The 25,991-nt window shown below is 43.0% G+C and overlaps 1 protein-coding gene across 2 annotated transcripts in view; it reads left to right on the top strand.

Moving 5' to 3' along the window:
- Positions 1–25,991, top strand: part of Trpm6 (transient receptor potential cation channel subfamily M member 6) — a 156,734-nt gene that overhangs the window by 13,476 nt on the left and 117,267 nt on the right. The window contains exons 1-2 of one of the 2 annotated variants that reach the window (XM_057777854.1): positions 23,954–23,993; positions 25,252–25,325. In XM_057777854.1, the coding sequence (XP_057633837.1) occupies positions 23,958–23,993; positions 25,252–25,325 (110 nt within the window). In that variant the 5' untranslated portion in view covers positions 23,954–23,957. Of the gene's footprint in view, positions 1–23,953; positions 23,994–25,251; positions 25,326–25,991 lie in introns of those variants that run through there. The other variant, XM_057777855.1, reaches the window with a different exon arrangement.

Below are 25,991 nucleotides of genomic sequence, written 5' to 3'. Positions count from 1 at the left end.
ATGACCATTAAGACCACACTGAGAAATGAGGGAACAAGTTTTTTGTTTGTTTGTTTGTTTTTCCAAGACAGGGTTTCTCTGTGTAACAGCCCTGGCTGTCCTGGAACTAGCTCTGTAGAGCAGACTGGCCTCAAACTCACAAAGATCTTCCTGCTTCTGCCTCCTGCATGCTGGGATTAAAGGCGAACACAGCCACCAGCAGGCAGAAACAAGTTTTATTAACTGTGACTGCAAATGCGAGCTCACCAGGCAAAACTTCGGACTGGACTTAATCGTAGGTGTCACTAATTTAAAGTCACCTGTCCAGGATAAATGCCTAGTATTGTTCATTATAGTGTTTGTATGTAGGAGGAGGGCCCGCTTGCTCCTCCCGGACCTCCCACACCATTTGTGATCCTCTGAATATTGTGTTTCTTCCGATGTGTTACCGCTTCCAACACAGAGATACATCTGGAGTCACTGACCACAGCCTTAGACAAGACTGTGCAGAGGATCCCCTTCCCTGTAACAAGAATCACAAAAAACATTTGTATGATACTTCATAAATAAACCAAAGTAACTGTCTTTGTCCAGTGTAACCTCTGTGAGAAAGGCGGGATTTCTTATTATTCTCTCTTTATGGGAAAGTAAACCAGGTCCCAGGAGGACCTCTTATATTCAGCAACGCACAGGTGTTTAAGAAACACCGCGAGCCTAAACTCTGAGCCAAGAATCGAAAATCTGTCTGATGACAGAGACCATCCTCTCTGCTTCTTGGACTACTTTGGAGTCATCTCTTTCCTACACAGGAGGTAACAGAACCCAAAAGACAAAGTGACAACTCCATGGGGCTGTAAAGGGCAGAGACCACGTGAAGGTGGAGGCCAGATTTTCAGACTCCACAGTCCTCAGACCAGGTTTTGGTAGCTGGCCTGGGAAATCTAGGATGAGGACCGGGACAGCGCTCTGCGGTAGGCACGGGTCAGGCTCAGGCCCCAGGTGGCTGTGGGTGGAGCCAGGCGCACGCGTATCTAACTACGATCTAGAATAGGTAGGATTTGCGAAATGCTGGCTTTCAAGTCCTCTAGTCTCCACCCGAAGATGATTATCATAGCTGAAGTTTTGGCAGCCTCGTGGACCCTCCCGAAGGGCAGGACCCGTAGTCTTTCCTCCGGGAGTTGGGACCCGGCCAGAGCTGGGTCGTGGCCGAGCGGAAACCGAACCAGGGGTCAGGGCGGCGGGGCGCGCGTGTGAGTCCCGGTCTGCGGAATCCTGGAGGAATCGAGTCTCGGGAGGTGTCCGGAACCCGGAGGAATCCGCTGTCGCTTCGGCTCCTGTGGCGGTGAGAATGCAGGTCAAGGTAAAAGTTGGACCTGTGGCTGTTCGCGTTGGCCCCTGTCTATGGCCACTGCGGGGGACCCCTGCGCACCATCTATGTTCCGATGTTCCGAGGTCGTGGACAGTGACAGCGCCCAGTCCAGTGCTTAAAAGAAAACAGGATGCGGTGCCTGGGTGTCCTTTAAGACCGCTAGGCACTGCGAGGCACAAGCTGCCTGTCAACTCTACCGGTTTTTCTTTCACACTTTGTGCGAGGAATAATACTTACTGTGCCCGTTGTGTACAGGCATAGTTCAGGCTGCCACGCGTTGGGTCTTTTCAGCCTGGCCTGGCTGAGAAGAACATTTTCTCTGTTATCTTTTCAGGCATCGTGAATTGGCATCTCAGCTCCATCACCACCTGTGACCCTGGGAGCTTAGTTATTAGCTTTGGCCTTTGCATTTGGAGCAACTGGAAAACGCTGTTATAAGATTAAGCGGGCTATGATACACCGTGTTCCCTTAGAATAATGCTTAGTGTATTTGACAAGATGCAAGAGTGTTCCTTTTCCTCCTGTGTTGGAGTTTGATCCCATGGCCTCCAGGATCCAAGCTCTCTACCACTGAGCTACATTCCCAGCCTTTTAAATACTTTTTATTTTGAAGCAGGAACTCACCAAGTTTCCCAGACTAGCTTTGAACTTGTAATCCCCCTGCCTCACTCAGCCTCTCTAGTAGCTGGACTAAACAGGCCTGCACCACCAGGCCTGGCTTAATTATTTCATCCTGACAATAATCCTATAATGTTCTAAATGTCATCTCTCTTTACCCAACCTCCCCCTTGGGGGAGAAAACAAAGCTGAGAGAGAAAAGCAGAGTTGAGATTTGAAGTCATGTCAACGTATAGACTGTATGGAAAAATCTACCATCCATATACACAATGCTGATAGTTTGTTCTAGAGAACTATACTTTTTTTTTGGACAGGGTTTTTCCATAGCTTTTGGAGTCTTTCCTGGAACTTGCTCTGTAGACCAGGTTGATCTCAGACTCACAGAGATCCACCTGCCTCTGCCTTCCAAGTGCTGGAATTAAAAGCATGTGCCACCAAACTATATAACTCTTAACTATTCAGTGGGAAATGCATGCACCCTTCAGTTTCTTTGTCCCTGTGCATGCATGTGCACGCACACACACACACACACACACGTAGACACACACACTCATTATTGTGTAGGCTGCCATGGTATGCATGTCGAGAGCAGATGACAGCTTTATGAGTTGGTTTTGTATGTATGTATGTATGTTTCTCACCCTCCTTTGTGGGACCTGGGGATTGAGTTTGGGTTATCAAGTTTGTGCAGTAATTGATTTTAAACACTTTTTCTTGGTGAGCCATTTCTCAGGCTCCCATATGCCTTTGATGCACTAATTTATTCTTTGCTTTGGATTCCTCTAAAACCAATATATCATTAGCTAGTCAGCTGGATTGGCTAATCTGACTAAGTGGTTTTGAGTTTAACCTGTAAGAATCTGCTTGACTGTTTCTTATTTCTCATGAGGGGTTGTAACCATAAGGGTGGAAGAAATTATTTAGAATAAATGTGTGTGTGTGTGTGTACATATTCATATATACATACTTTTTTGTATATATGTCTCCTTTGTTTTAATTTGTGCATTCGTGTAAAAGGAATCAGATTGGATACATTGCACTGTTAATAGTTTCTAGGAAAAAAAATCCATGTTGGTATATATAGCGTTTGCTCAAGTGAAGACCATATATGCAGCATTTTCTCCCTACGACTATCAGTCTTCTGGGTTCATGCAGCCAACACACGTTTGTAGCATGCCAACTATGTGATGAGCCCTCGCTCAGAGCCTGGGAATGTAGTTTGAACAGGACTTTGATTGTTGAGATAAAGATGGGATGAGGAGCCCATTGGGATTGAGTGTAACTCCAGCTACCGTTAGTTTTTGTTTTTCCCTTTCTGAGAGCGTCCACGCCATACAGTCAAGCATCTCCCTCTTTCTTCCCTCCCTGAAAAGTAATAACGTTGGTTCGCATGCCATCGGACTCTCAGAGCCACACCCTTGAGATATAGGAGCAGACTTTCTGGAAATTTCCCAGGGTGCTCCATTGCCACACCTCCCCTACTCCTATCTGAGTTCAGATTTCACAAACCTATCCAAAGTTTAGAAAAAAAAAATCTCATTACATAGCTTATGTGAGCATCTTTCTTTCATATTTGCTTGATTTTGCTACAAGGTCCTACTCTGTAACTGAAGCTGGCCTCTAATTCAATCTACAGCCCAGGTTGGCTTGGATTCATGCTCCTCCGGCATCTGCCTCCTAAGAGCAGGGATTATAAGCACGGACCATTCTAACTGGTCTCTTTCTATTTTTAATTGTGATAAAAGATACATGATAAAATATTTACTGTCCTATTTTCTAAGTCTGACATTCAGTATTGATACATATATCCCCATTGTTAGGCAGCCGTCTCTGAAACTCCTCTATGCGTCAAACCTCCAACTCCAGACCCATCCAGCAACTCCATCTTTCTTCTCCCCCTCCCCTGGCAATCAACATTTCAATTTTATGAATTTGACATTCTTAAATATATCATAAATGGAATCCTATTTGTCTTTTTATGACCAGCTCATATCACTTAATATAACGGTCCCAGTTTTCATTCATCTGCCAGCAAACGTCAAAACTTCCACCCTTGTCAAGGCTAAAATTAATCAGCTGCGTGTGTGCAAGTTCACACTTTCTCACTGTCTTTTGACACAGGGTCTCAATTACAGCCCTTCCTTTCACCTTCTTTCCCTTAGTATTGATGAGTGTTGGCATTTCTGTGTTTCCTTGGGAGAGGTTCTCAGCCGTGGGTAGTACAGGGAAGCTCAAGGACTATTTCAGAGTGTCACAATCAGTTTCTAGCAGTGAGAAGCAATCATCTAGTTTGCCTTAGAGGCTGGATACTTTCTCAGGGTTTGGCCAGCACTTCTTTCTGCCACAGCCCTACAGTCCATCTGTGTAGACACGCGTGCCGCGGCCGGAGGTCAACACCAGGTTTTGCTCCTCAAGATGGCTGTCCACTTTATTCTGACACGGGCTCTCCCACTGGGATCTGTTGTTTGCCTGACTCTATGCTGGCTGGTTTGGGAGACCAGGACACTCCCTGCTTCTACCTCCCCAGCATTGAGATAACAAGCATGCACCACACTCTCTGACTTCTTCTGTGAGTATTAGGGATCAAACTCAGATCCTGTGCTTGTAAAAGTACTTCACCCACTGAGTCATATTTCTAGTTTCCTACAACCCATTCTGACTGGAAAAGAAGCGTATCCAAAGCTCAGCAAGGCACCTTCCCATATGTGGTTACATTACATTTTCCTTGCTGACCTTGGGTACATAGCCCGTGGAAGCCAGGAGTGGTTGGCATCGTGATGAACTCACTAGTGAAATGCATTGCCATTTTCTGCCTCATGCTGGCTCCAGATCTTCTGTAAATAGCCCAGAGCCAGATGGGCATCAGATATCCCAGGTTTCTAATGTTAAGATTAAACTTGTGAATTCGGTTGTTCTTTATTTCTGTCCCATTCTTAAACTGTATGTGGACATAACATGAAATTTCCTTTGCCCGATTCAAAGCCTGGGTCACTGAATGACTATAGTTCCTCAAAGTGTTTGCTTTAGTTGCCTAGTTATGGACTAGTAACTTTTTTTTTTTTTTTTTTTTTTTTTTTTGGTTTTTCGAGACAGGGTTTCTCTGTGGCTTTGGAGCCTGTCCTGGAACTAGCTCCGTAGACCAGGCTGGTCTCGAACTCACAGAGATCTGCCTGCCTCTGCCTCCCGAGTGCTGGGATTAATGAATGGTCCTTTTTCACCAGGGAAGTAAAGATATTGGTGAGAAATAAGTGCCTTCTGTAGCTGATGCATTAAGAGACCTCGGAGAAGGGTTCTTGCTTAGTGTGTTCAAGTTTGATATTCTCTTCACCCTCCTTAGTGTTGGGAGATGTTGGCCTCTGGCTTGGGAGGGCTAGCTCAAGCTGCCCATGCAAACCACACTGAATCCTGGGGCAAGGCAGAACTTCTTGCTCATGATTAGATCATAATGTCTGAAAACCGCATATTGTTTTCAGAACGCATGTTGTGTTGCCTTTTCGTGAAGTTCTCTCTGTTGGGACTAAATAAGAACTGAGAAACAGCAATGATAAATATTTGGAGACACCAGCAGCAGAAGTAAAGAGCAAGGAGCTCTAGGGCGGTAACTTAGTGTTAGAGCACTTGGTTAGCATGCAAAAGGCCCTTCGGCGCCGAAGAAAAGAATGTAATGGAAAGAACCCCTGTTTTACTGCGGGCTGCGTGTCCTCTGGACTCATAAGTCACCTTAGTTACTTTACCCATGAAACAAACAGCCGCCCTTCATAGGCCACCTCTTTCTAAGAGTTGTGACTGCGACTTGGGTCTGAGGTTCCATTGGAATCTGATGAGGGACTTGAAATCACAAATGGAGTGGAACCCAGCAGTGGCTGGAACCACAGTAAACTGACTACTCAAGCTCTGCCTTGCTAGCCCCCCTCAGCCCCAGCCTTCTGTTGCCATATTTTTTTCTCCTACAATTCCTTATTAAAGAAAAACCAAATAATACAGATTATTTCTTGAAAGTGAAGTCTTTTAGTTTTCACATTTTGATAGTTGGTTTGAAATTTTTTCTTAAACTATATAGTCTGAACAGAACACTTCGGCAATCTGCAGTCTCAGTGGGGGCTGTTACCTAATTTCTATGTGCTTTTGTTGTTTTCTGAGGCAAGGCTTTCTGCCTGTGTTCCATTCTTTTTTATTTTTAAAGCAAAAGTTGTGTATGCATACATGGTTTGTGTGTGTGTGTGTGTGTGTGCTCATGCTTATGTGTTTGGTGTATAGGTTTGTGCATGTGTGTCTTGCTCACACAGAGACCCGTGGTTGATGTCAGATGTCTTCCATTGGTACTTCTGTACTTTTCAGATTAGGTTTCTCACTGAACTCACACACAACTGGCTACCCAGTAAACCCCTGGGATCCGTCTGCCTGTCTCTGTACTCAATACCCTCCCTAACAGTGTTGTTGTTATAGGTATGAGCAGTGACATCTGACTTTTTATGTGGGTTCTGGGTATCCGAACTCAGGCCTTTATACTTAAGTGGCAAGGTCTCAGCCCACTAAACCATCTCTCCAGCCCCATCCATTTTTAAAGAAAGGGATTCCTCAAAGGAATCCCACTGGTATTAGTTATCACCTCCTTCTACATCTAAACTACCCACCAACCTCTGATTTGCCTTCCGTTGCTGTAGGTCTACCTATTTCAGGGATCATGTATAAAGGGTTGCATGCTGCTGACAGTTCTTTGTGACAGGCTTATCTCATCCTGGTGGGTTCAGGGTTATCCATGTTGCAGCATACGCAGGAACTTTGTCTGTCTTATTAAACAATATTCCATTGCACGCACGCACACACACACACACACACACACACACACACACACACATATATATAATCAGTTTTTCATTAGTCATCTGTTGGAATTTGGTTGCTTCTACTTTTTGGACCATACAGTGATGCTTTTATGAAAATTTGTGTACAAGATTTTGAGTGGATTTGTTTTCATTTCTCTTGGGTAGACACTTAGGGGTAGCATTGCTGGGAGATACAGTAAATCTGAGTTTAGCTTTTTGAGAAACTGTAGACTTCTTTCCTAAAGTCATTGTACCATTTTACATTTCTTCTAGCAATCTATGAGAGTTGCCATTTTTTTTTTTTTTTTTGCAACTTCCTCATCTTCTCCCTTTCTGACTATGGCCATAACAGTGGATGCGCAGGCGACCTGCTGGTTTTGATTGACATTTCCCTAAACTCTAACAAGTTTGACCACCTTTTGTGTGCTTATGGCTGTTTTCTTTGGAAAACTGTATATTTAGGTCCTTTCTATGGCACTTAGGTTTGACCCAGCACTTGAGATTGTCTCCTGGAAGTGGTCCATATTCACACAAAAGTTAGCTTGTAATTCCTAATGGCTCACAACTCTCTTGTCATCTCTGTGGGTTTCAGGGCTCACACAGAGGGCATGATGTCTTGCAGTGACTTTCCTGAGGATTTTCCATGCTTGGTATGTGAAGGGCCTCACAGGATTCAGATGGTGAAAAATATTCAAGAAATTAATTTGCAAACCTTAAAACACTGCTGTTAAACTATCATTTTTTTCAGATTCATTTTATATTTTTATTTATTTATATTTTAAGATATATTTTATATATATTAGTATTTTGCCTGTGTGAATGTATATGTGTGTGTTATGTGGGTACCTGGTACTTGTAGAGACTAGAAGAGGGAGATCGAGCCTCTGGAACTGAAGTTACAGATGGTTGTGAGCCACCGTATGGGTACCGAGACTTGACCTCAGTTTCTCTGGAAGAACAAGTGCCCAAAACCATTGAGCCATTCCTCTCCCCAGCCCCCAACCATCGTTCTTGTCCCCCTGGCATGGGGACAAACCCCAGAGCCACTATCAGCACGTGAGGCAGCAGCTGAAAATAGGATTATTGAAGCTAGGGACCAAGAATAGTGTGTGTGTGCGCGTGCGTGCGTGTGCGTGTGTGTGTGTATCCCTATGTTGGGTCCCTGGGCACATTATTCACCGTCTGTAAGATTTAGTATCTCGTTTATAGAAAGGATCTAATAGTTGCACTCAGGTGTTCTGGGGCACGTTAAGTACTTGGCATTGTGCAGGTGAGACCATCAAGAGGGCAGAATAAATGCTTACCCCCGCTGTTAATATTCTTTTACAAACTGGGTTGGATTTCCAATATGGAGACCTCTTTTTTCTTTCTTCAAAAGTAGATAGCCTCCACTGACCTAAGGATCAAGAGATTTTGTAAACCGAGCCTTATACTCATCTCTGAGAGACAGTTTTCTTCCCAGATGAATCTAAGAGGGCACTCACAGGCCCTTGGCTTGTATCCAGTAATCCTTTCCAATCTTTGTCTTTACGGTCAGCTCGTGCTTCACGAGGATTCTCAAACAAAACACAACAAAACAAATCTCAATCTTTGACCTTATCTGTGCTAGATAAACTGGGCCCTTTGAGCAGCCAGGTTTCCTGTTTGATCACAGGACCAAGTAAGGAGGTATTTTTGAATGTGTAGAGATGATTTTAAATATTGTTTGTTTGTTTTTTTTTTTTTTCAAAGACAGGGTTTCCTTTTGTAACCCTGACTGTCCTGCAACTTGCTTTGTAACTCAGAGATCTGCCTGCCTCTGCCTCCTGGGTGGTGGGATGAAAGGGGTACACCACCATTGCCCAGCAAAGATTTTACAACTTTAATAAAAAAAAAAATAAAGACAAAATTTCTATACTCTGCTCAGGTTATCCTTGAATCCTCTCAGCCTCCCATTTGGGTGGAACTGCAGGAGAGCCTGGGTGTGTTTGGCTGGGGGGCCGGGAGGAGGGTGTCAAAACCTTGCAATTAAAAACTTCTCTAACATTAGCGAGGTTTTAACGGACAGCTTCGGGCCAAGCAAACTGACATAAGACACTTGCAAGCTGGGTTCTTATTCTTGCAGGGAACACAGGCAAGCTACCTGAGCCCATATTTGGCTTGCTCAAGTTCCCCGCAGCCACTCCCGCTATGAAGGAAAGCATTCCTCAGAAGCAGCTCTTATCTTGGAGACCTTTCAGACAGACGTTACGTTCTGCTGACTGCCACTTTGGTTTGGCAAACGTCGAGCCGAAGAGCAGAGTTGGAGGCTGAAGGACCAGGAGCCCCGAAGGAGCTCTTCGCCACCCTTGCGCTAGGGGTGCGCAGGTGTCGTCTGGGTCCCTCGGTTCAGCAGGAGGGCAGGTCTGCGGAGCAGGTGCCTGCGCACTTCTAGGAGGTACTGGAATTCCTGTTTGTCAGCTTTGTCCTCCAACTGTAGACAATGATGGTGGGTTCCTTTAAGTTATTTTAATTTGTGTGGCTTGGGCTTACACTCGGGGGCAACTAGAGAGAAACATTCCTCTTTATAATCCAATCACAATATGTTGTGAGCATCCGAGCACCTCGTTTTGGAGTAGGAAGTTTGCTGTCCTTTTGGTTTAATCCCTCTTTTGTGGCTGCCCTTTGGAGGCGAAGTCTCTTCCTTATGAAGTGATTGTGTTTCTTCTCATCTTACAATGTCACAAGAAATCAAACAAAGAAGGAACATCTTAAGAATTAAAGCCCAGTGAACAGGGAACCTGCCCTGTAGTTTGCTGCTCGGTGACTCTCGGAGGGAGGTGCTGTGTGGTGCCGGTGCCCTCTTTCCTTCCTGAGTGGCCCGGTGTACAGTCAGCCTCCACGGAACAACCCCGGGGCGGGGGTGAGGGGTGGGGGGTGGGGAGTTGGGGAGCTTTGAACGCCACAGCAACAGCAACAAACAGAAGCCGGGAAATTCGGGCCTAGCAAATACTTCATGCCTGCCAGACTCTCTTAGTCACAGCATTCTTGTTCTCCTACTGGCTGACCAACTGCTGAGGCTTCACTTCCTGGACCACCCTCCTCACAAAACATCTTTTTGCTCACAGAATTTTAGGAGAGTTAGCTATTCTGAATAAGGGAAAATTGACACTAAAGTATTAAAGACATTCCAGACACTGTTTCTATTTATCTTTGTGTGTGGTGTATATGTATGTACATGTTTGCGTGTGGTGCACATGTGTCTCTCTGTGTGTGTGCTGAGTTGTGTAGAAGCCACAGGTCAATGTCTAGTGTCTTCCTCCCCTGCTTTCCGCTTTGTCTTTTGAGTCAGGGTCTCTCACGAACCTGGAGCTCAATGATTTACCCCGATTTGTGAGTTCTGGGGTCACCCTTGTCTCTTTTTTACCCTTCAGCGCTGGGGTTATAGATATAGGCCTCCACCCTCAGCTTTTGTGTGGTTTCTAGATATTTGAATTCAGGTTCTCACATGGGAACACACTTTGAAGGGAAATCTCGGGGGCCCCAGCAGCCCAGTGGTAGAGTTAAGCGCAGCATACATGAAGCTCTGGGCTTAACCCCAACATCTGAACAAAAACAAACAGAAGGGTGAACAGGGCGGAAGGGATAGAAAACATAACAAAATAAAAGCCCCACAAGTAAAACAAAATGAAAGAGCACATTAATGGTTCAAAATGTTCCTGTTGAATTAAAAACAATTAAAGATTGAAATGGAAATTTTTATTTTTCTACTTTAAAATAGCACCCAAAGATTAAGGTTAAAAATCTTTTTTTTTTTTTTTTTTTTTTTTTTTTTTTTTTTGGTTTTTCGAGACAGGATTTCTCTGTGGTTTTGGAGCCTGTTCTGGAACTAGCTCTTGTAGACCAGGCTGGTCTCCAACTCACAGAGATCCGCCTGCCTCTGCCTCCCAAGTGCTGGGATTAAAGGCGTGCGCCACCCCGCCAAGGTTAAACATCTTAACGTGGGAGAAAACAAATAAACAAACAAAAAAAAAAAAGGAAAAAGGTTTAGGCAAAGAGGGTTCTTTATTGAAAATCTCCTAGAAAAAGAATCCCCCAAAATTATGTTTCCTAAGGAAACAATTCTGTGATCTCATCAGAGGGACCCTGGGCCAGATGTTCAGAGAAATCGACACTACCTTATCAGGAGACCCGCGATATTTTCAAACACTTACGTGGCCACAGTACCTTTTCTTTCTCCTATGTTGCACCTTTGTTTTTCAGTATAGAAAGCAGTGGCAAGCGCTTGCACACAGCCGAGTCGGCAGGAAGGCCGGCCGAGTGCAGAGGGTTTTCATAGGTCACACGGAACAGCGGACACTGAGAGTCCAGAGGCTCAGAGGGCACACAGGAGGAGGATCTGATCCAGATTTCATTCTAGACAGCAAAGGGGTAGAGAGTGCCGACAGTGAGAACAGCCGGAAGACAGCTTCTGAAGAGAGGGCCTGTAAGTTGATTAGCGGATGTAAAAAAATGTGGGGGCTGAGGCAGGGAGAAGAACACCCAGGATGTGGTTGGCAGGGAGTAGGGCGTGAACCCTGTGACGGATTTCCAATACGCACAAGACAATGGGGAGCCACTGGGTGCTTTCAAGTGAGACTGCCTTTCTCTCTCACTCCCTCTACGAAGGCCACAGGCCTGACTGCAGAGACTGGGCCAGAGAAAAGCAAACTGGAGGCAGGAAGGTCTCAGAGATAACCAACACAAAATTTTACGGTGACTTTAGCTCGGGAAGTGGAAGCATTAACTAGGTTCGTAGTGACGCAGATGCGGCGCTGTAGACAATAAGTGAGCTATTTCAGAGATAGGCCCAGTTCACCTGCTGGCTGACGGAATGGGAAGCGATGCGGCGACTGAAGGTCTCTGTCTGCTCTTGTTCGAAAGGTCCCGTAACTTAACAGACTGATAGGAGAAGGAAAAGCTTTTCTGAACAACGAGCCGGATATTGGAAGACCAACAGCACACAGCAGTTCCTCTTGCTTGGTGCAGAAAGAGAAGGTGCACAGTGTCTTTTGTGAGACTGCATCCCGGACTTCAGCAGGTGGCTGTCAGGGAGGTTCATTAGTTTTGAAAAGCTGCCGGTTCTGAAACATGAACTGTGCGTGTCTTAATCCAGGGGTCACCGAATATCCTGGCCCTATGCAGCCAAGAAAACACGATTCCTGCTTCCATTACAGTCAGTAACTGGCTGGATTGTAGTTTTCTGACAGTTGTCTTTTAATTGGGACATTTCCTGGAACCTCAAGTCGGGAGAGTGCAGGGGAAGCGGCTGGTACATCTAGCAGATTCCACAGTCATAAAGATTTGGGGCAGGATGAAAAGAGGAAGCAAAGTTACACCCGTCAATAGAAAAGAAGACAGGAAGAAAAATAACCCCCTTTTAATTGAGGGCGCAGGTTCAGTCAGGATGGGAATATCCTAAGTTTCTAACATGGACACCTGGGTACAGTGAGAAGACTTTAGGGAGCCCTAGAGGGGACTTTGGGGAGCCCTAGAGATGCTCAGGTGAGTGGGTATGTCTTAGGTAAGCAGTTGGCTGCCGGCCGTCAATGCCAATAGCATCTCTCTGACCTTACACTTTGCCCTCCTCTTTTCTCTACTTCAATGTATGTGACCTATGTTGATGGACAGTCAGAAATCACCAGGCACAGAGTACTTGCCCTAAGGAAGTTGTTGTTCAATATTCTGGTGTTTTCATGGTGCTGCTATAGATGCTTTCATCCTTCTAAACCCTCAAGGCAGTGCAAGGAGATGACTTTTTCTAGCAGCAAAGTGATATTTTTACTTAATTGTATTTGTTATCATTACTTTATTTATCTTTATTATTTTTATTGTTTTTATTGCCCTATACATTTTTTCTCTGCCTCCCCGTTCCCATTATACTTTTAAGTGAGAGGAATTTGGTCCCTTCAAACTACTTTTGGGAGGAAGTTGAATGTAAATAATAAAAGAGTTGGTAATTATCTGAGGCCATTGAAATGCATTATGGTAGACTAGTCCTTACCAAGAGAGTGCTTAACAGTTACTAGCAGCTTGTACTGACTTGGTGCTTCTGTCAGCTTGAAATAAGCTAGAGTCATCTAGGAAGAGGGCACCTCATATGAGGAATTAATTGACCCTATCAGAGTGTCCTCTAGATGAGTGTGTGGGGGCATTTTCTTGAGTAATGGTTGATATGTGAGGGCCCAGCCCACTATAGGTGGTGCCCATCCTAGGCAGATGGCCCTAGGTTGTTTAAGAAAGAGAAAATAAGGGAGAACAAGCCAGTAAGCCACACTCCTCTCTGATGTCTGCTGTGGCCCCTGCTTCCAGGTTTCTGACCTGCTTGAGTCCTGCCCGATTTCCCTCTGCGATGAACTGTGGCCTGGAAATTCAAAGGATGAGATAATAATAGAAATAATAAATTATAAGACGAGATAAATCCTTTCCTTCCCTAAGCTGGTTTGGGTCAGTGTTTGATCACAGCAATAGAGAAATAGACTAGGATATAACTCATGGTTTTACTCATAAATCGACAGTCTGCATGGAGAACAAGATCGTATTATCTGCATTTTCTTACATTTCTACTCCATGAAACTTATGCTTTCAGGGACATTTCATACAAATTGAAGAATGACAGATTTACATGAGTAGGTTATTTGCTTTGTACAAAGATTTATGTATAAAACAATATCAGTTGGCTCCCATAAGCAAATACGTATGAGTACTAGTAACATCATTATTAATGTTAAAACACTGAGGCATAGAAATACATATTTGTGAAATTTTTGCAATATATTATAAATGCACAGGATGTCTTTGGAAGGATGTTCATTGAAGTGGAACAGAGCTTAGCTTTGAAAAGCGAAACTGGTGGCTCCAGTAGAGGGTGAGACAGGCAGCTCACATTCTCACTAGCATCTGCCGTCTTTTGGATTCTGTACCATTTAGAGCATTACCTATTAGAAGGTGCGTTTGGGGGATATAGCTCAGAAGTAGAGCACTAGCATATGTGAAACCTGGGTTTGAGCTTTGGCACTGGGAGAAGATAAGACCCGACACTCCCCTCCCCCAATTGCCAGGATCTGGTTTCCTATGTTAGGACCCATGTTTCAGTTCTAAGAATTCATTTTGGGTGTCTCACAATTGCCTGTAACGCTGGCTCCAGGGGTCCAGTGCCTTCTTCTGGCCTTTGAGGGCACATGCACTCCTGTGCACATACACCCCATCCTCACCCAACACAGAGTTAATTATAAAGTAATCTTTTAAAAAAGACTCATTAATGTTGCTGTTTGGGGTCCTCTGCAGGCTAGACGAGAGAGAAAACTTGTTTTAGCTCTTCCTTCCCACAGAATCTTATCCTTCCCTTGAGTGCAGGTACCTGCATATGCAGTAATTTCGAGGCCCACACTTTTAAGTTAAAATTTAGGAGAAATTCCTATTTATTATGTAGCAGGAAGATGGTGTTTCCTCTGGAGTGTCCAATAGGCTGCTATGAATGCTCCCAATCTACCAAATTTAGTGGGTACTTTTCATTATGTCTTAGTTGCTTTTCTACTGTTGTAATAAAGCACCATGACGAATAATAATAATAATAAGTTGTTTAATGAGGTTTACAGTTCCAGAGGATGAGTTCCTGATCATCATGGCAAGGATCATGACAGCACTTAGGTGCTGGAGCCGTAGCTGAGAGCATCCATCTGACCCACAATCACAAGGCAGAGAGAGAGAGAGAGAGAGAGAGAGAGAGAGAGAGAGAGAGAGAGAGAGAGAGAGAAAGAGAGAGAGAGAGAGAGAGGAGGTGGGGGATCTATCCACCCCCCCCCCCCCGAGATATACCTTTTGGAAAAAGTCTGCATTTCCTAATGTTTTTCAAGCAGTTCCACAACTGGGAACAAATCATTTAAATATGTGAGCTATGGGGTCCATTCTAAAAATCACCGGAGATTCTAAGAGCATTTCCTGTGCACGGCGAGCCCAAGCTTCACCAGACACAAGGTGAAAACACACCGTGATGGTACGGAGCCATGTGGTGTTAATGCAAGAGAGGGGATGGTGAATGCATGGTGAGCTTCCTTCCTCTTCGTCTCTAGAAGGGATGGTGAATGCATGGTGAGCTTCCTTCCTCTTCGTCTCTAGAAGGGATGGTGAATGCATGGTGAGCTTCCTTCCTCTTCCTCTCTGGCTGAGGGTGACAGAAGGGAGAACAGACACTTAAGTCCTCAGAGCTAAACTGACCATGACTTTCTGTAGAACATGGAAAATAGAACCTTGTACAAAATTACCAAGGAAAATAAACATGTCAGCCACTCTTTGTGTCTCAGGGGAGTGAACAGCTTCTATGATTCTGAGCATGTCACTGTTTTCTGAAAAATTAAATTACATTTAGGGATTGTGTGTGTGTGTGTACACATCTGCATGTGTGTGCATGTGGAGGTCAGAGGTCAGCTTTCAGCAGTTAGTTGGTTCCTTCCTTCCATCTTGTGGGGTCTGAGGTATCAAAGTGGGCTCAAGTTGTCAGTGGCTTTACCTACGGAGTCAGCTCACCAGCTGCTGAGCCCTTGACTGTCCAGACCATTTGTGCCCAACACCACCCAACCCACACCAACATCTCTATGGTCGTTTTTCTTTCTTCTCATGCCTTCATCCGTCCCTCTTTCCCTCCTTCCTTTATCTTCCCTGTCTCTGAGGTGCTCTCTTTCTCTCTTTTCATTAACTGCTCCTTTGTGTTCACACAAGCCCTTCTTTCCTTCACATAAACTTTCCCTATAAAACATCATGTGGATGATTTCTGCCCTTGTTTTTAGAGCAGGTGTTCTCATCCTTCCTAGTACTGCAACCCTTTAATACAGTTCCTCATGTTATGATGGCCCCCAACCATAACATTATTTTCATTGTTACTTCATAACTGTAATCTTGCTACTGTTATGAATCATAGTGTAAATATCTGATACGCAGGATATCTGATATGTAACCCTTGTGAGAGGTCATTTGACCCTTAAAGGGGTCATGACCCACAGGTTGAGAACAGCTGTTTTAGATAGAACTTGTTCTTCTGCATAATGGAGGAATTATTGGTACTAGTCATGAAATTATGGATAATAGTTTAGCTAAGAAAAGAACATTTCCCACAGCTCTTGGCATATATAAAAGGCTATGTTAATGTCCGATTTTGGGTTGTATTGTTGACTTAGGGACCACTGTGTGTGCGTGCACATGCATATGTCTTTTGTGCCTGTGCACGTGGCTGTTGTTTATACCTCTGTTGGTTTTCCCTGGGGTACCTCTTTCTACCTAGCCGTTGAGTTTGGTCATCATGGACAAACCTGCCATCCTCTTCTGTTCGTTCGTAACTTTAATCACAAAGGACATATTTCTCTGAGATTTCCTGGTTTTGTAATAATGCACTTATTTTCATTGAGATGAAACTGCTGTGGACTTATGTGTCAAGTCACCATTGTGGATAGGAGCTCTTCTTTAGCCCCCCAAGCTATTCATCCTCTACTTTAAACTTGGATCTTGTTTCCGCAGTTTTCTCTTCCTCCCTGAGCACATGGTTTTCTATAGAAGCCCTAACATGAATGCTTCTGGATTCTCCAGTCACTGTGGGCAGCACCAGCAGACATAACTCAATGAAGCTTGTCAACAATCCTTGGTAGATTTTAGGGTATTAAAGAATCTTAAATCCCCCCAATTTGAAAAACATCATTCTTTAACATGAGCTGTTACTGATGAGGAATGGAGACAAATCACCTACACTTAAAAACCTTTGTAATAGGTATTGATTTCTGTGTGTCTGCACATGCGCCTGCCATGGCGAGCGAGTGGCAGTCAGAAGACAACTTGTGGGTTCCTCTCCTTTCACCATGTGAGTCTGGGCACTGGACTCGGGTTGTTAGGCTTGGTGGCACACACTGAGGCTTTCGCTGCTGAGCCAGTTCACTGGGCGTGTCCGTACTTTCTATTTTTTAATTAAAAATTTTCATATAACATACTTTCATTATTTTCCCGTTCTCCAATTCCTTCCCATCCAACCTCATGTTCTTTTGCTCTTTTTTTTTTTTTAAAGAAACAAATTCCACAAAGGAAAAACGAACAAGACCAACCGCCCCCCCCAAACACAAAAGGCCAATAAGACAAAAACAACCCAAACAACAGCAAACGAACAAACACCACAGGGTTAATTTTGTGTTGGCCAATTACCATTAGGCATGGGGTCTGTCCTGTGACAATCCAGGGTAGAAAAGTGATTATTCCTTTACAGGTGGTACTATTGCAATTAATTCTTAGTTAGGGTTAGGACCCCAGTTTTCCTCCTCAAGGCTAGGACCCTGTCTGATCTGAACGTGTGCAAGTCTTATGCAAGCTGTCACAGTCTCTGTGAGGTCACGTGTGCATCCGTCCCATTTCGTTGTAGCTGGAAGATGCTGTCTCATCTTCCTGGAGTCATTCATCATGGATCTTTTACAATCTTTCTGCCTCCTCTTCTGCAGGGTTCCCTGAGCCCTGAGGGGAGGGTGTGACGGAGACGCCCCATTTAGAACTGAGTATCCTAAGGTCTCTTGCCCTCTGAACATTGTCCTGTTGTGGTTCTTTGTATTCCCATTTTCTGCAGAGGAAGCTTATCTGATCATGGCTGAGTGAGAGACATTGATCTATGCCCATAGCAGAATGTAATTAAAAATCATTTTATTGCTATATTTCTTATCTGAATAATAGCAATGCATTTTCTCCTAGGCCCATAACCTTTCTAGGTGGTTGGTTGCACCCGTAACATTTATTGCACCAGTTTATCTTGTAGGTTCATGGTTTATGTCCCAGGATTTGTAGTTAGGAGATATTGATCATTATCACTCATCCAGTGGCATTCAGAGTACCTTCCAGCCCCATGAATGCAAGTCAGCAGGGGTGAAGCTGCTAGCTTGGCGCCAGTTAAGCTTCTTCTTCACGTTCAAGGACATAGTGTTGTCTTCAGCAATATGGCTTGTCCATCAGGCTGTGGAGAGCAAACCAATTGTTTTGACCATAGCCGGTGATGTTTGGGAGCATTTTGTGGTCCCCTTTGACCAGTGACTCAACAAGATGTAACCAATTCCTTTCTAGAGTTTTTACGTGGATATATTTAAACTTTTAAATCTGTCTTTCAAGCTTTCCTAGAACTCATTGTGTATGTAGCACAGGCTAGTCCTGAACCCAAAGTATCCTCCTGTTGATATTACAGGCAAAAGCCACCACACCTGGGGCTTTTCCCTTATTGGTTTAGAGAGGGTTTGTTTGCTTGTTTGTTTGTCCATATATTTATTTATTTAGAGACTGGGTCTCTGTATGTAGCCCTGTTTGTCCTGAAAGCTGTGACACATACCAGACTGGCCTCCAACTCACAGATTCACCTGTCTCTACTTCCCTGACTGCTGGGATTAAAAGCATGCCCTGGTTTATGAAGAGATTTTGAGTTTGTCTGATTTTAATAATGTGTCATAGGTTTCTACCATTTAATCCCCACACACATCTGAGCAGGCTCTCACTCTACAGGAAGGCCCGGAACTCTTGGCAGTCCTCCTGCCTCAGCCTCAGGAGTGCTGGACTGACAAGCCAGTGCATCATGTCCTGATGCAGCAGACTTTAAGAAGGAAAGCCTTTCTTATGCTCTTTCTGCTGTGCTACACTGGAAAATAAAAATAAAGAAGGCGTGCCTGTAGATGATCACAATAGCATTTAGCCTGAAATTCCTAATCTGTTTTCTTAGGAGGTTATATTTTCTTTAAGTTTAATGTTTGGTCAATTATTTAAACATATAATTTTATGAGTGTTACATTTAGAATGTAAAATACCTTCCACAGATCATGTGTCTGAACATTTAGTTCCCAGTGATGCTGGCAATCCTACTGGTGTCTGTGAAGCTGTTTGGGGACATGTGGCCTAGCGAGCAGAATCGGGTTGCTTGAGTGGGTATTGAAGGTATTACCCATTGATGGCCCAGGTGTGAGTTCTCTGGGTTTCCTGGTCCTCCTGGCTGGTTAGGACTTCTGTGTTCCTGCTTTCCCTGTCTTCCCTCCATGGTAGGCAAACACCTCAGAAATTGTGAGTCAGAACTAACTTTTCCTCCCAAGTTTATTTCCTTAGGTATTTATCACAGCCATATGAAAAACAACGCAGTCAGTTGTCCCCAGAAAGTGTGTTGTCAACTATGTAGTGGATGTGGGTGTTATCTTACTAACCTTTTGGATACTTTGATTTGATATATTTTTTTTGAGCATGAACAAAGACCATCAGTAGGAACTGGGATGTAGCTCAGTGTTGAGCACTTGCCCGTTGTGCATAGGTCCGTCGGTTTGATCTTGCGTTCATAGACAACACATTTGCAGCTTTTTTGCTCCTTGGAAGTGGGAGGGGCTTTTATGCATCTTCCGGGAAGGTCTTAATAGGTTAGAACTGTAATGAGATGGATATTCTGGTATTTGCTTTAAAACGTTCCCATTTAATTATCCAGGGACACTCATCAAAAGAAAAACTAATAGAAGAGATTTCTATTTCCTCCCCCTCCCCGCCCCCTGAGACAGAGTTTCTTTGTGTATTCTTGGCTGTCCTGAAACTCACTCTGTAGACTAGGCTGCCTCCAACTCACAGAGATTCCCCATGCCTCTGTCTCCCAAGCGTTGGGATTAAAGATGCGCACCTCCACTGCCCAGTAATTTTCTCTTTTTTTCTTATCAAAGTGATCGAGCATGCCCAAAGCTACAAGGTGTCTTACATTTACATTTGGCGGATGGGGAGTGTTTTTGAGACAGGGTTTCTCTGTGTGACAGCCCTGGATGTCCTGGAACTCCCAGAGATCCCCCTGCATCTGCCTCCTGAGTCCCGGGCTTAAAGGTGTGCGCCAGCACTCCGGACTTGACATTTGTAGTTTTATTCCTAAGACTGGACAACTGTGTGCGACAGCTCAGGAAAAGTTATCTTTCACTGATATTTTGAAAATCCTGAGCCCTTTAGAACTATAAAGATCGTAAGAAGAGACAGGAAGGGGCGTGGCAGGAAGGGGCGTGGCATCAGTTCAGCATGCAGCTTTATTATTTATATATGGGAGGTCACTGTTGTTGTCTCTAACTCCGCCATTTGGCCGTGTGAAAGGCACGTACATGGATTGTTTATTTGTCCATGAGTTCATGTAGTCTAGAAATGCATTCTGGGATTCTTAATGCTTTCACCTAACAAGCTCTATAGGAAGATCTTTATTTTACATAGAAGAAAATGCATTTTAGTAATGCATGGGTTATTTGACTGACATTCTACTTTAGGGATGTTATAAAAATTACTAATATAAAAATGGCTCACCTTCACTATCAAAAAAGAGAATAAAGAATAAGGTTCTTCTATGTTTTCTTTCTGTGAGTATTTCTAAATTCTGCTTCCTGGAAGAATACTTTATGGAAATTCAGTCAACATACTCATGGAAGTGTTGCTGGAACAGATACTAAATTCTTGGAATTCTGGGTATGAATGCTATTTTTTCTGAGATTGTTTCTCTTGAGGAAGAATGCAAGGCATCCTTTCTGAGTTCACACAAGACTTACACAATAGTTCCCAGAGCTGATTCTCCCAAAGGAGTGGCCTCTCTTCTCTGAGCCAGCTAATGGTTTATCTATGAGATACATATTTAGAAAGAAGGAATTTCTCTAAGGGAGAAGTCATACAGAGAAAGCATCAAATGTCACTCTGAAGTGCGAAATTATTATCGTTTCATTTGAGCCATTCTTGTGGTTTCTACAGATTGTGAATTCCAAGATGCATAAGATCTCTGTAACTGGAATCTCTCTCTCTTTCCCTCTATCCTTTCCATTCTCTCTCTCTTTTTCTCTGCATGCCTGTGCATTGTGTGAGTGTGCGTGTAGTGACTGGGGGTTGATATTGGGCATCTTCATTGCTCTCTATCTTACATATGGAGATAGGGCTTTCACTTGATCTCAGAGCTGGCTGATTCCACTACTCTTTCTACATAGATTGTTCCAGGGCCTCCCTATCTCTGCCTCCAGTGTGTTGGTACTATAGGTGAGTCACCACATATATCAGACTTTCACGTGAGAGCTGGAGATTTGAACTTCAGACCTCACCGTTGCAAGACAAGTGCTTTATCTGCTGATGCACTCGTAGGCCAGACAATGCTTTCTTTTCTTTTAGAGAAAAGGTGCTGGGTTTGGAATCCAGGTCTTGTACATGCTTGGCAAACCCACCACTGCCGACTTGAGTCTTTAAGTGCATACTGTCTTCATTTAAAGTGGGTAATAATAAAGTTAGTAAATACAGGCAGCAGAATGTATCCAGCTAGACCGTGTCAGTGCCATGCTGTGTGTAATGTAGAACAGGTGACATCAAAGTGGGAGCGAGTCATCTCCGGTGGGGAAGTTCTTGTGCACTCTTTGAAGGTGTGAAAAAGTTTGGGGATGAAAATAAGTGATCTGTTCTTTTGTTTCCTTAGCCCCTCAGATGTTAAAATGAATGGTGGGTGTTTAAAATGAAGAGACACTTCCAAGAATCTGTCTTTTCAGATATTCCACAGAAAGAATTTGTGTTCGGAAAGTATTTCAAAGCCCTAGGGCCTGGGAATGTGGCTTGGGGCTAGAGTTCCTCTCGCATGTGTGAGGTGTTGGTTCAATCACCAGCCCTGTAGAAAAACCAGTAGTATGAGCTGGGACGATTCATGGATGGTGGCTAATACAAGGCCCGTCTCTGGGTGTTTCTTTGTCTTTCCCAGCTTTACCTCGGGTCTAAGATTGGATGTAAAAGGTAATTTTAATTTAGGGTGAAGGAAATTGAGGCCAACCCTGGTTCTTCTCTGCCTTTTCCTCCTCCAAGGCCAAACTGTCAAGGAAAGAATGCTGACCTATAGAGGCAGCTACAGCACCTCATCCTCACTATGTGGCCCAGGCTGGCTTTGAACTATCCATCCTTCTGCCTCAGCCTCCCGAGTACTGGGACTGGAAGCTTTTGCTATAGTTAAGAGCTAAAGCACAGGAACTGCAAGAAAAAAAAATTCTCTATTTCTGTTATGTCACAGGTTTCTTGTTTATTCCCTTGAAAGGAAAATTATATACAATGGTACCCACAGGTCTATTTTCAGGGTGTTCATTTTGTTCATTCAACAATCCTTGGGTGGGAGCCTAGGACAACATAAATGACTAACACTGGGTCTGCATCACCTGGACTTTAGGGAGAAAGTGGAGGTGTAAGGCCATTACATCATATTCTGAGGAGTCCTGTGAGGGAGAGCTGGAGGTTCTCACTTTGTTCTGTGGCAAAAATATAATAACCAAATACTAATTTTACCCTTTGGTATAGCTAATGATGAAGCTAAGCTTTATAGAGACATAATAGGTCCTTGGAAGAAATCTAAACTTTAAATGAACAGATGTTTCCAATATGTCTGTGAAGGAGTGTTATTATAACTATTGTTTTTGTTCCAGGACTGAATACGTGCGCTACCACTGAGCTACAGGCCTGGATGAGCTAGTCTTGGCTAGCATTTTCATTTTTGCAAATGAGCAAACAGACAATGAAGAAATTGAGTCTGAACAGAGAGTTTATTATCTAGTCTTTGAAAAGAATAGGCCGAGGGGCTGAAGAGGTGGCTCAGCAGTTCAGAGCACTGGCTGCTCTCAGAGAACCTGGGTTTGGTTCCCAGCACCCACATGGTTACTCACAACTGTCCATAACTCCAGTTCCAGGGAATCTTGTGCCCTCTTCTGGCCTCTGGAGGCACCAGACACATATATAGTGCACTTACATACACACAGACAAAGCACTCATATGCATAAAAATAAAATAAATGCATATTTGAAAAAAGGAATAGAATGAGCTCAGCTTGCTTAGAGTGTGTGTGTATATATATATATGTATATGCTTCTAAACTAGGGCCCTTCTTTGCAGTCAGCTGATTGTTTTGTTTATTTATTTATATACTTGTATTTGGAGATAGCATCTTCCTGTGTTGCCATTCTGGGCTCAAATTCCTGGGATCCCCCTAGCTCAGCTTCTGAAAGAGCTGAGGCAATAATTTGATTGTTATTGTATCTGATTTGCAATTCTTTTTTACAGACCACTGTTCATATGATGTATTATATCAGTCTTTATCTCTTCCTCCCTTCGCTTCTACTTTTCTTGACATTAGGAACCTTGTCATATTTGTTACAGATTTTCCAGCATGGAGGCCTGTCCAAGGGAGTTTTGAATTATTTAATAGATTCAAATATTTGGAAATTCAGAGTAAGAAATTCTTTGAGGACATATTTATGCCTTTGTAGCACTTTTGCTGATACTTTGCAAAAAATTAAATATTTAATATGTCTGTAGAGTAGCTGTGTAAAATTGTTAATGTTTTTAATAGGGATAGAGCTTAATGATTCTTAGTGTTCATGTCATTTCTTTTTATAATAAATATGTCATGAGCTCCTGTCTATTTTGTTAATTTTAAATGTTGTCATTTTTGATTTTTTATGGATTTATATTTTTATAGTTTATTGAGTGTTTTTAATTCACACAAATAGTTGAAGACTGTGCAAAAGGGACAGAAGGACTAGGGTCCAACCGCCCCCTCTCCCATCTGACTCAGATCTGGGTCCATTATCTTGTTCTGTATTCAGAAGTAGACCCTTGGATTTAGAGTTTGTGCATTTAGAATACAGTTACTTCCCCCGCATTCCATTATACTTGGTATGGATTTCTAAAGTTATATCCACACCTCTAATCTTAGGCTATTTGGCATCAAAATATTTTCATATAGGGGTCCAGAGAGATGGCTCAGTGGTTAAGAGGCCTTAGTGATCTTCTAGGGAATTTGGGTTTGATTCCCAGAAACCACATGGTGGCTCATAACTCCAGTTCTAGGGGATCTGATGCCATCTTTTGGCTTTTTGGAGTAGCTAAACATACATGTGTTACATATACACTTATGAAGGCAAAGTACGTTTAGACATAGAAAGTGGCATCTAAAATGAATAAATAAAAATAAACCAAAAAACAGTTTTATACTACAACAAAGCCAAGCTTGTCTGATAGTTGGGCGCGATGGTGGCTCCCTGTCTTGTGTTTCCAGACTTCGAATGCAGTTGGAATGCATTCTAATGCAGTTGGCTATGACTTGGATTTTGTAGAATGGAAGACCCTTTGCTAGAAGAAAGAGTGAGCCTCAGGTCCCCATGGAGGTTTTGTGTCACGAAGTGAAGTTGCCAATGGTAAGCTGTGCTCATAGGCTATCTCAAGAAACTGTCAAGATGGGAACTGTTCTTTGACATGCTTTCCAGTGTTTTGACATCTTAGTCATACTGGGATTTAAAGAGTGATGAGACCTTTTCAGTTCTTGTGACCTCAATTCACAATCACCTAGTTATACCCAATCAATCATTATGAAGAGTGCATGATTTTCAATTAGATGGATCCATATTTGAAAATACTTGGGGTTCAGAATTAATATTCTAGTGAATATTTTCATTCTTTCATCCAAAATATCTCTATTTTCTTCATTTTTATTCTAATATCCTTGGCTTTTGTGCTATCAGTGTTTGTGAGAGCAATACCATTTTCTCATACCTAATATCTATGACAATAGAGCAAGGTTTCAGTTTGCCTTATGTAGAAAATTATGTCTCTATTATTTTAATAGATGTTTAAGAAAAAACTCATTTAGGTTTAATTAAGGTCAAGCAGGAAGAAATTATGGCTAAATTTGGATTAGAAGATTTTGCTTCTGCCTCCAATCTCCTAATATTATTAGCCTTGACTTTTCTGATTGAATGATTCATTTTACATACTCCTGTGATCGTCTTAGAGAAAACCAGCGCATATGTACATCCTTTCTTCCCCATTATGTCAACAGTAAATCATAGTATTTGTTCTTCTTTTTAAAAAGTATGGAGAACACAATAGTCATGTGTTGTTGGGATTATGGCACAAGACCTGGAAGTAAGTCTTAGCAGGTCTAAAGGAATGTATCAGTTATAGCTTTACTAAGACCTTGTTACTCAAGATGAAATTCTGCATCAGTTGATTTTGTATTTTGTGTGAACATTAGGCTGTAGAAGCTACTGAGTATTTAACCTGTTTTGATTTGGTTTGTGTATTAATGCATACATGTGTGGTTGTGCATGAGAGGCCAGTGATTGACATTGGTGTCTTCCTCTATTGCTTAGTCAGTTAGATTAGTTTTCTGGTAGAACCCAGGGATCTTCTTTTCTCTGCCTTCCCAGAGCACAATTACAGGTACATGCTACCACATCTGGCTTTCATGCTGAATGTTAGGGAGCTGAACTCAGGTCCTCACGCTTGTGCAGCAAATACTTTACTGAATGAACTGGGTCTCCAGCCCCCCTGGTCATGGTACTTTAATGAATATCATGATGATTACATATTTATTGCCTACCTGAATTACCATAGTTATACCACACCCACCTTTCATTAAAACAGATCACAAAATAACATTTTTCTCTGTTTCAGAAATCTTGGATTGAAGGGGTATTCTACAAGAGAGAGTGTAACAAATTCATACCCAGCACAAAAGACCCTCACAGGTACAGTTTTAAATTTCATTCTTCCTTCTTAAACATGGTACTACTTCAAGGGCTACTTGAAGAACTTTAGAAATATCACTTATGTAGAGTGTTTAATAATAGCTATGGAGTGAGGATATTTACTCATTTCAATCTGTTTGTTCCTGTACTCTATAAAAGCCCGTTTTGAAGATCGAAGAAAATCTACTAAGAGAAGAAACTGTCAGCCCCAGTGCCTGCCACCAATATGTTCATGTTAAAATGTCCATCTAAAGACGTCGTCAACTCAAAGAGGAAAAAATTACATATAATGATATCACTTACTTGTCGCATTGTTCTGGATTCCGGTCCATGTGCCACTGCAGTTCCCCTTGGAGGCAGGACAGACGTTATAGGGCTATAAGGCTAAAACCCACCAAGTTAGGGCAAATAATTTTTACTATCTCCATAGTGAATACTCAAAATGTTATGGCTATTCTTTATTCCACCTAAATTATCCCAACTAGACGATGACTGTAGAGGACACGTCAGGGACGTTGCAGAGATCCAAAGGGGTCAGGAGACTTAGTTGCGGTTTCCTGCTGAGGCTTTGTGTTTAGGCCGATTCTAGACAGCAGGGTCGAGTTCGAGAACTCCACATTCTGGACAACCCTATGGAAACTGCTCGGAGAACAAAGTCCAGCAAGG

Source organism: Chionomys nivalis, chromosome 8 (assembly GCF_950005125.1).
Source record: "Chionomys nivalis chromosome 8, mChiNiv1.1, whole genome shotgun sequence".
Classification (NCBI taxonomy): domain Eukaryota; kingdom Metazoa; phylum Chordata; class Mammalia; order Rodentia; family Cricetidae; genus Chionomys; species Chionomys nivalis.
Note: the sequence above shows the minus strand (reverse complement) of the source record. Positions and strands in the feature narration are given on the sequence as shown.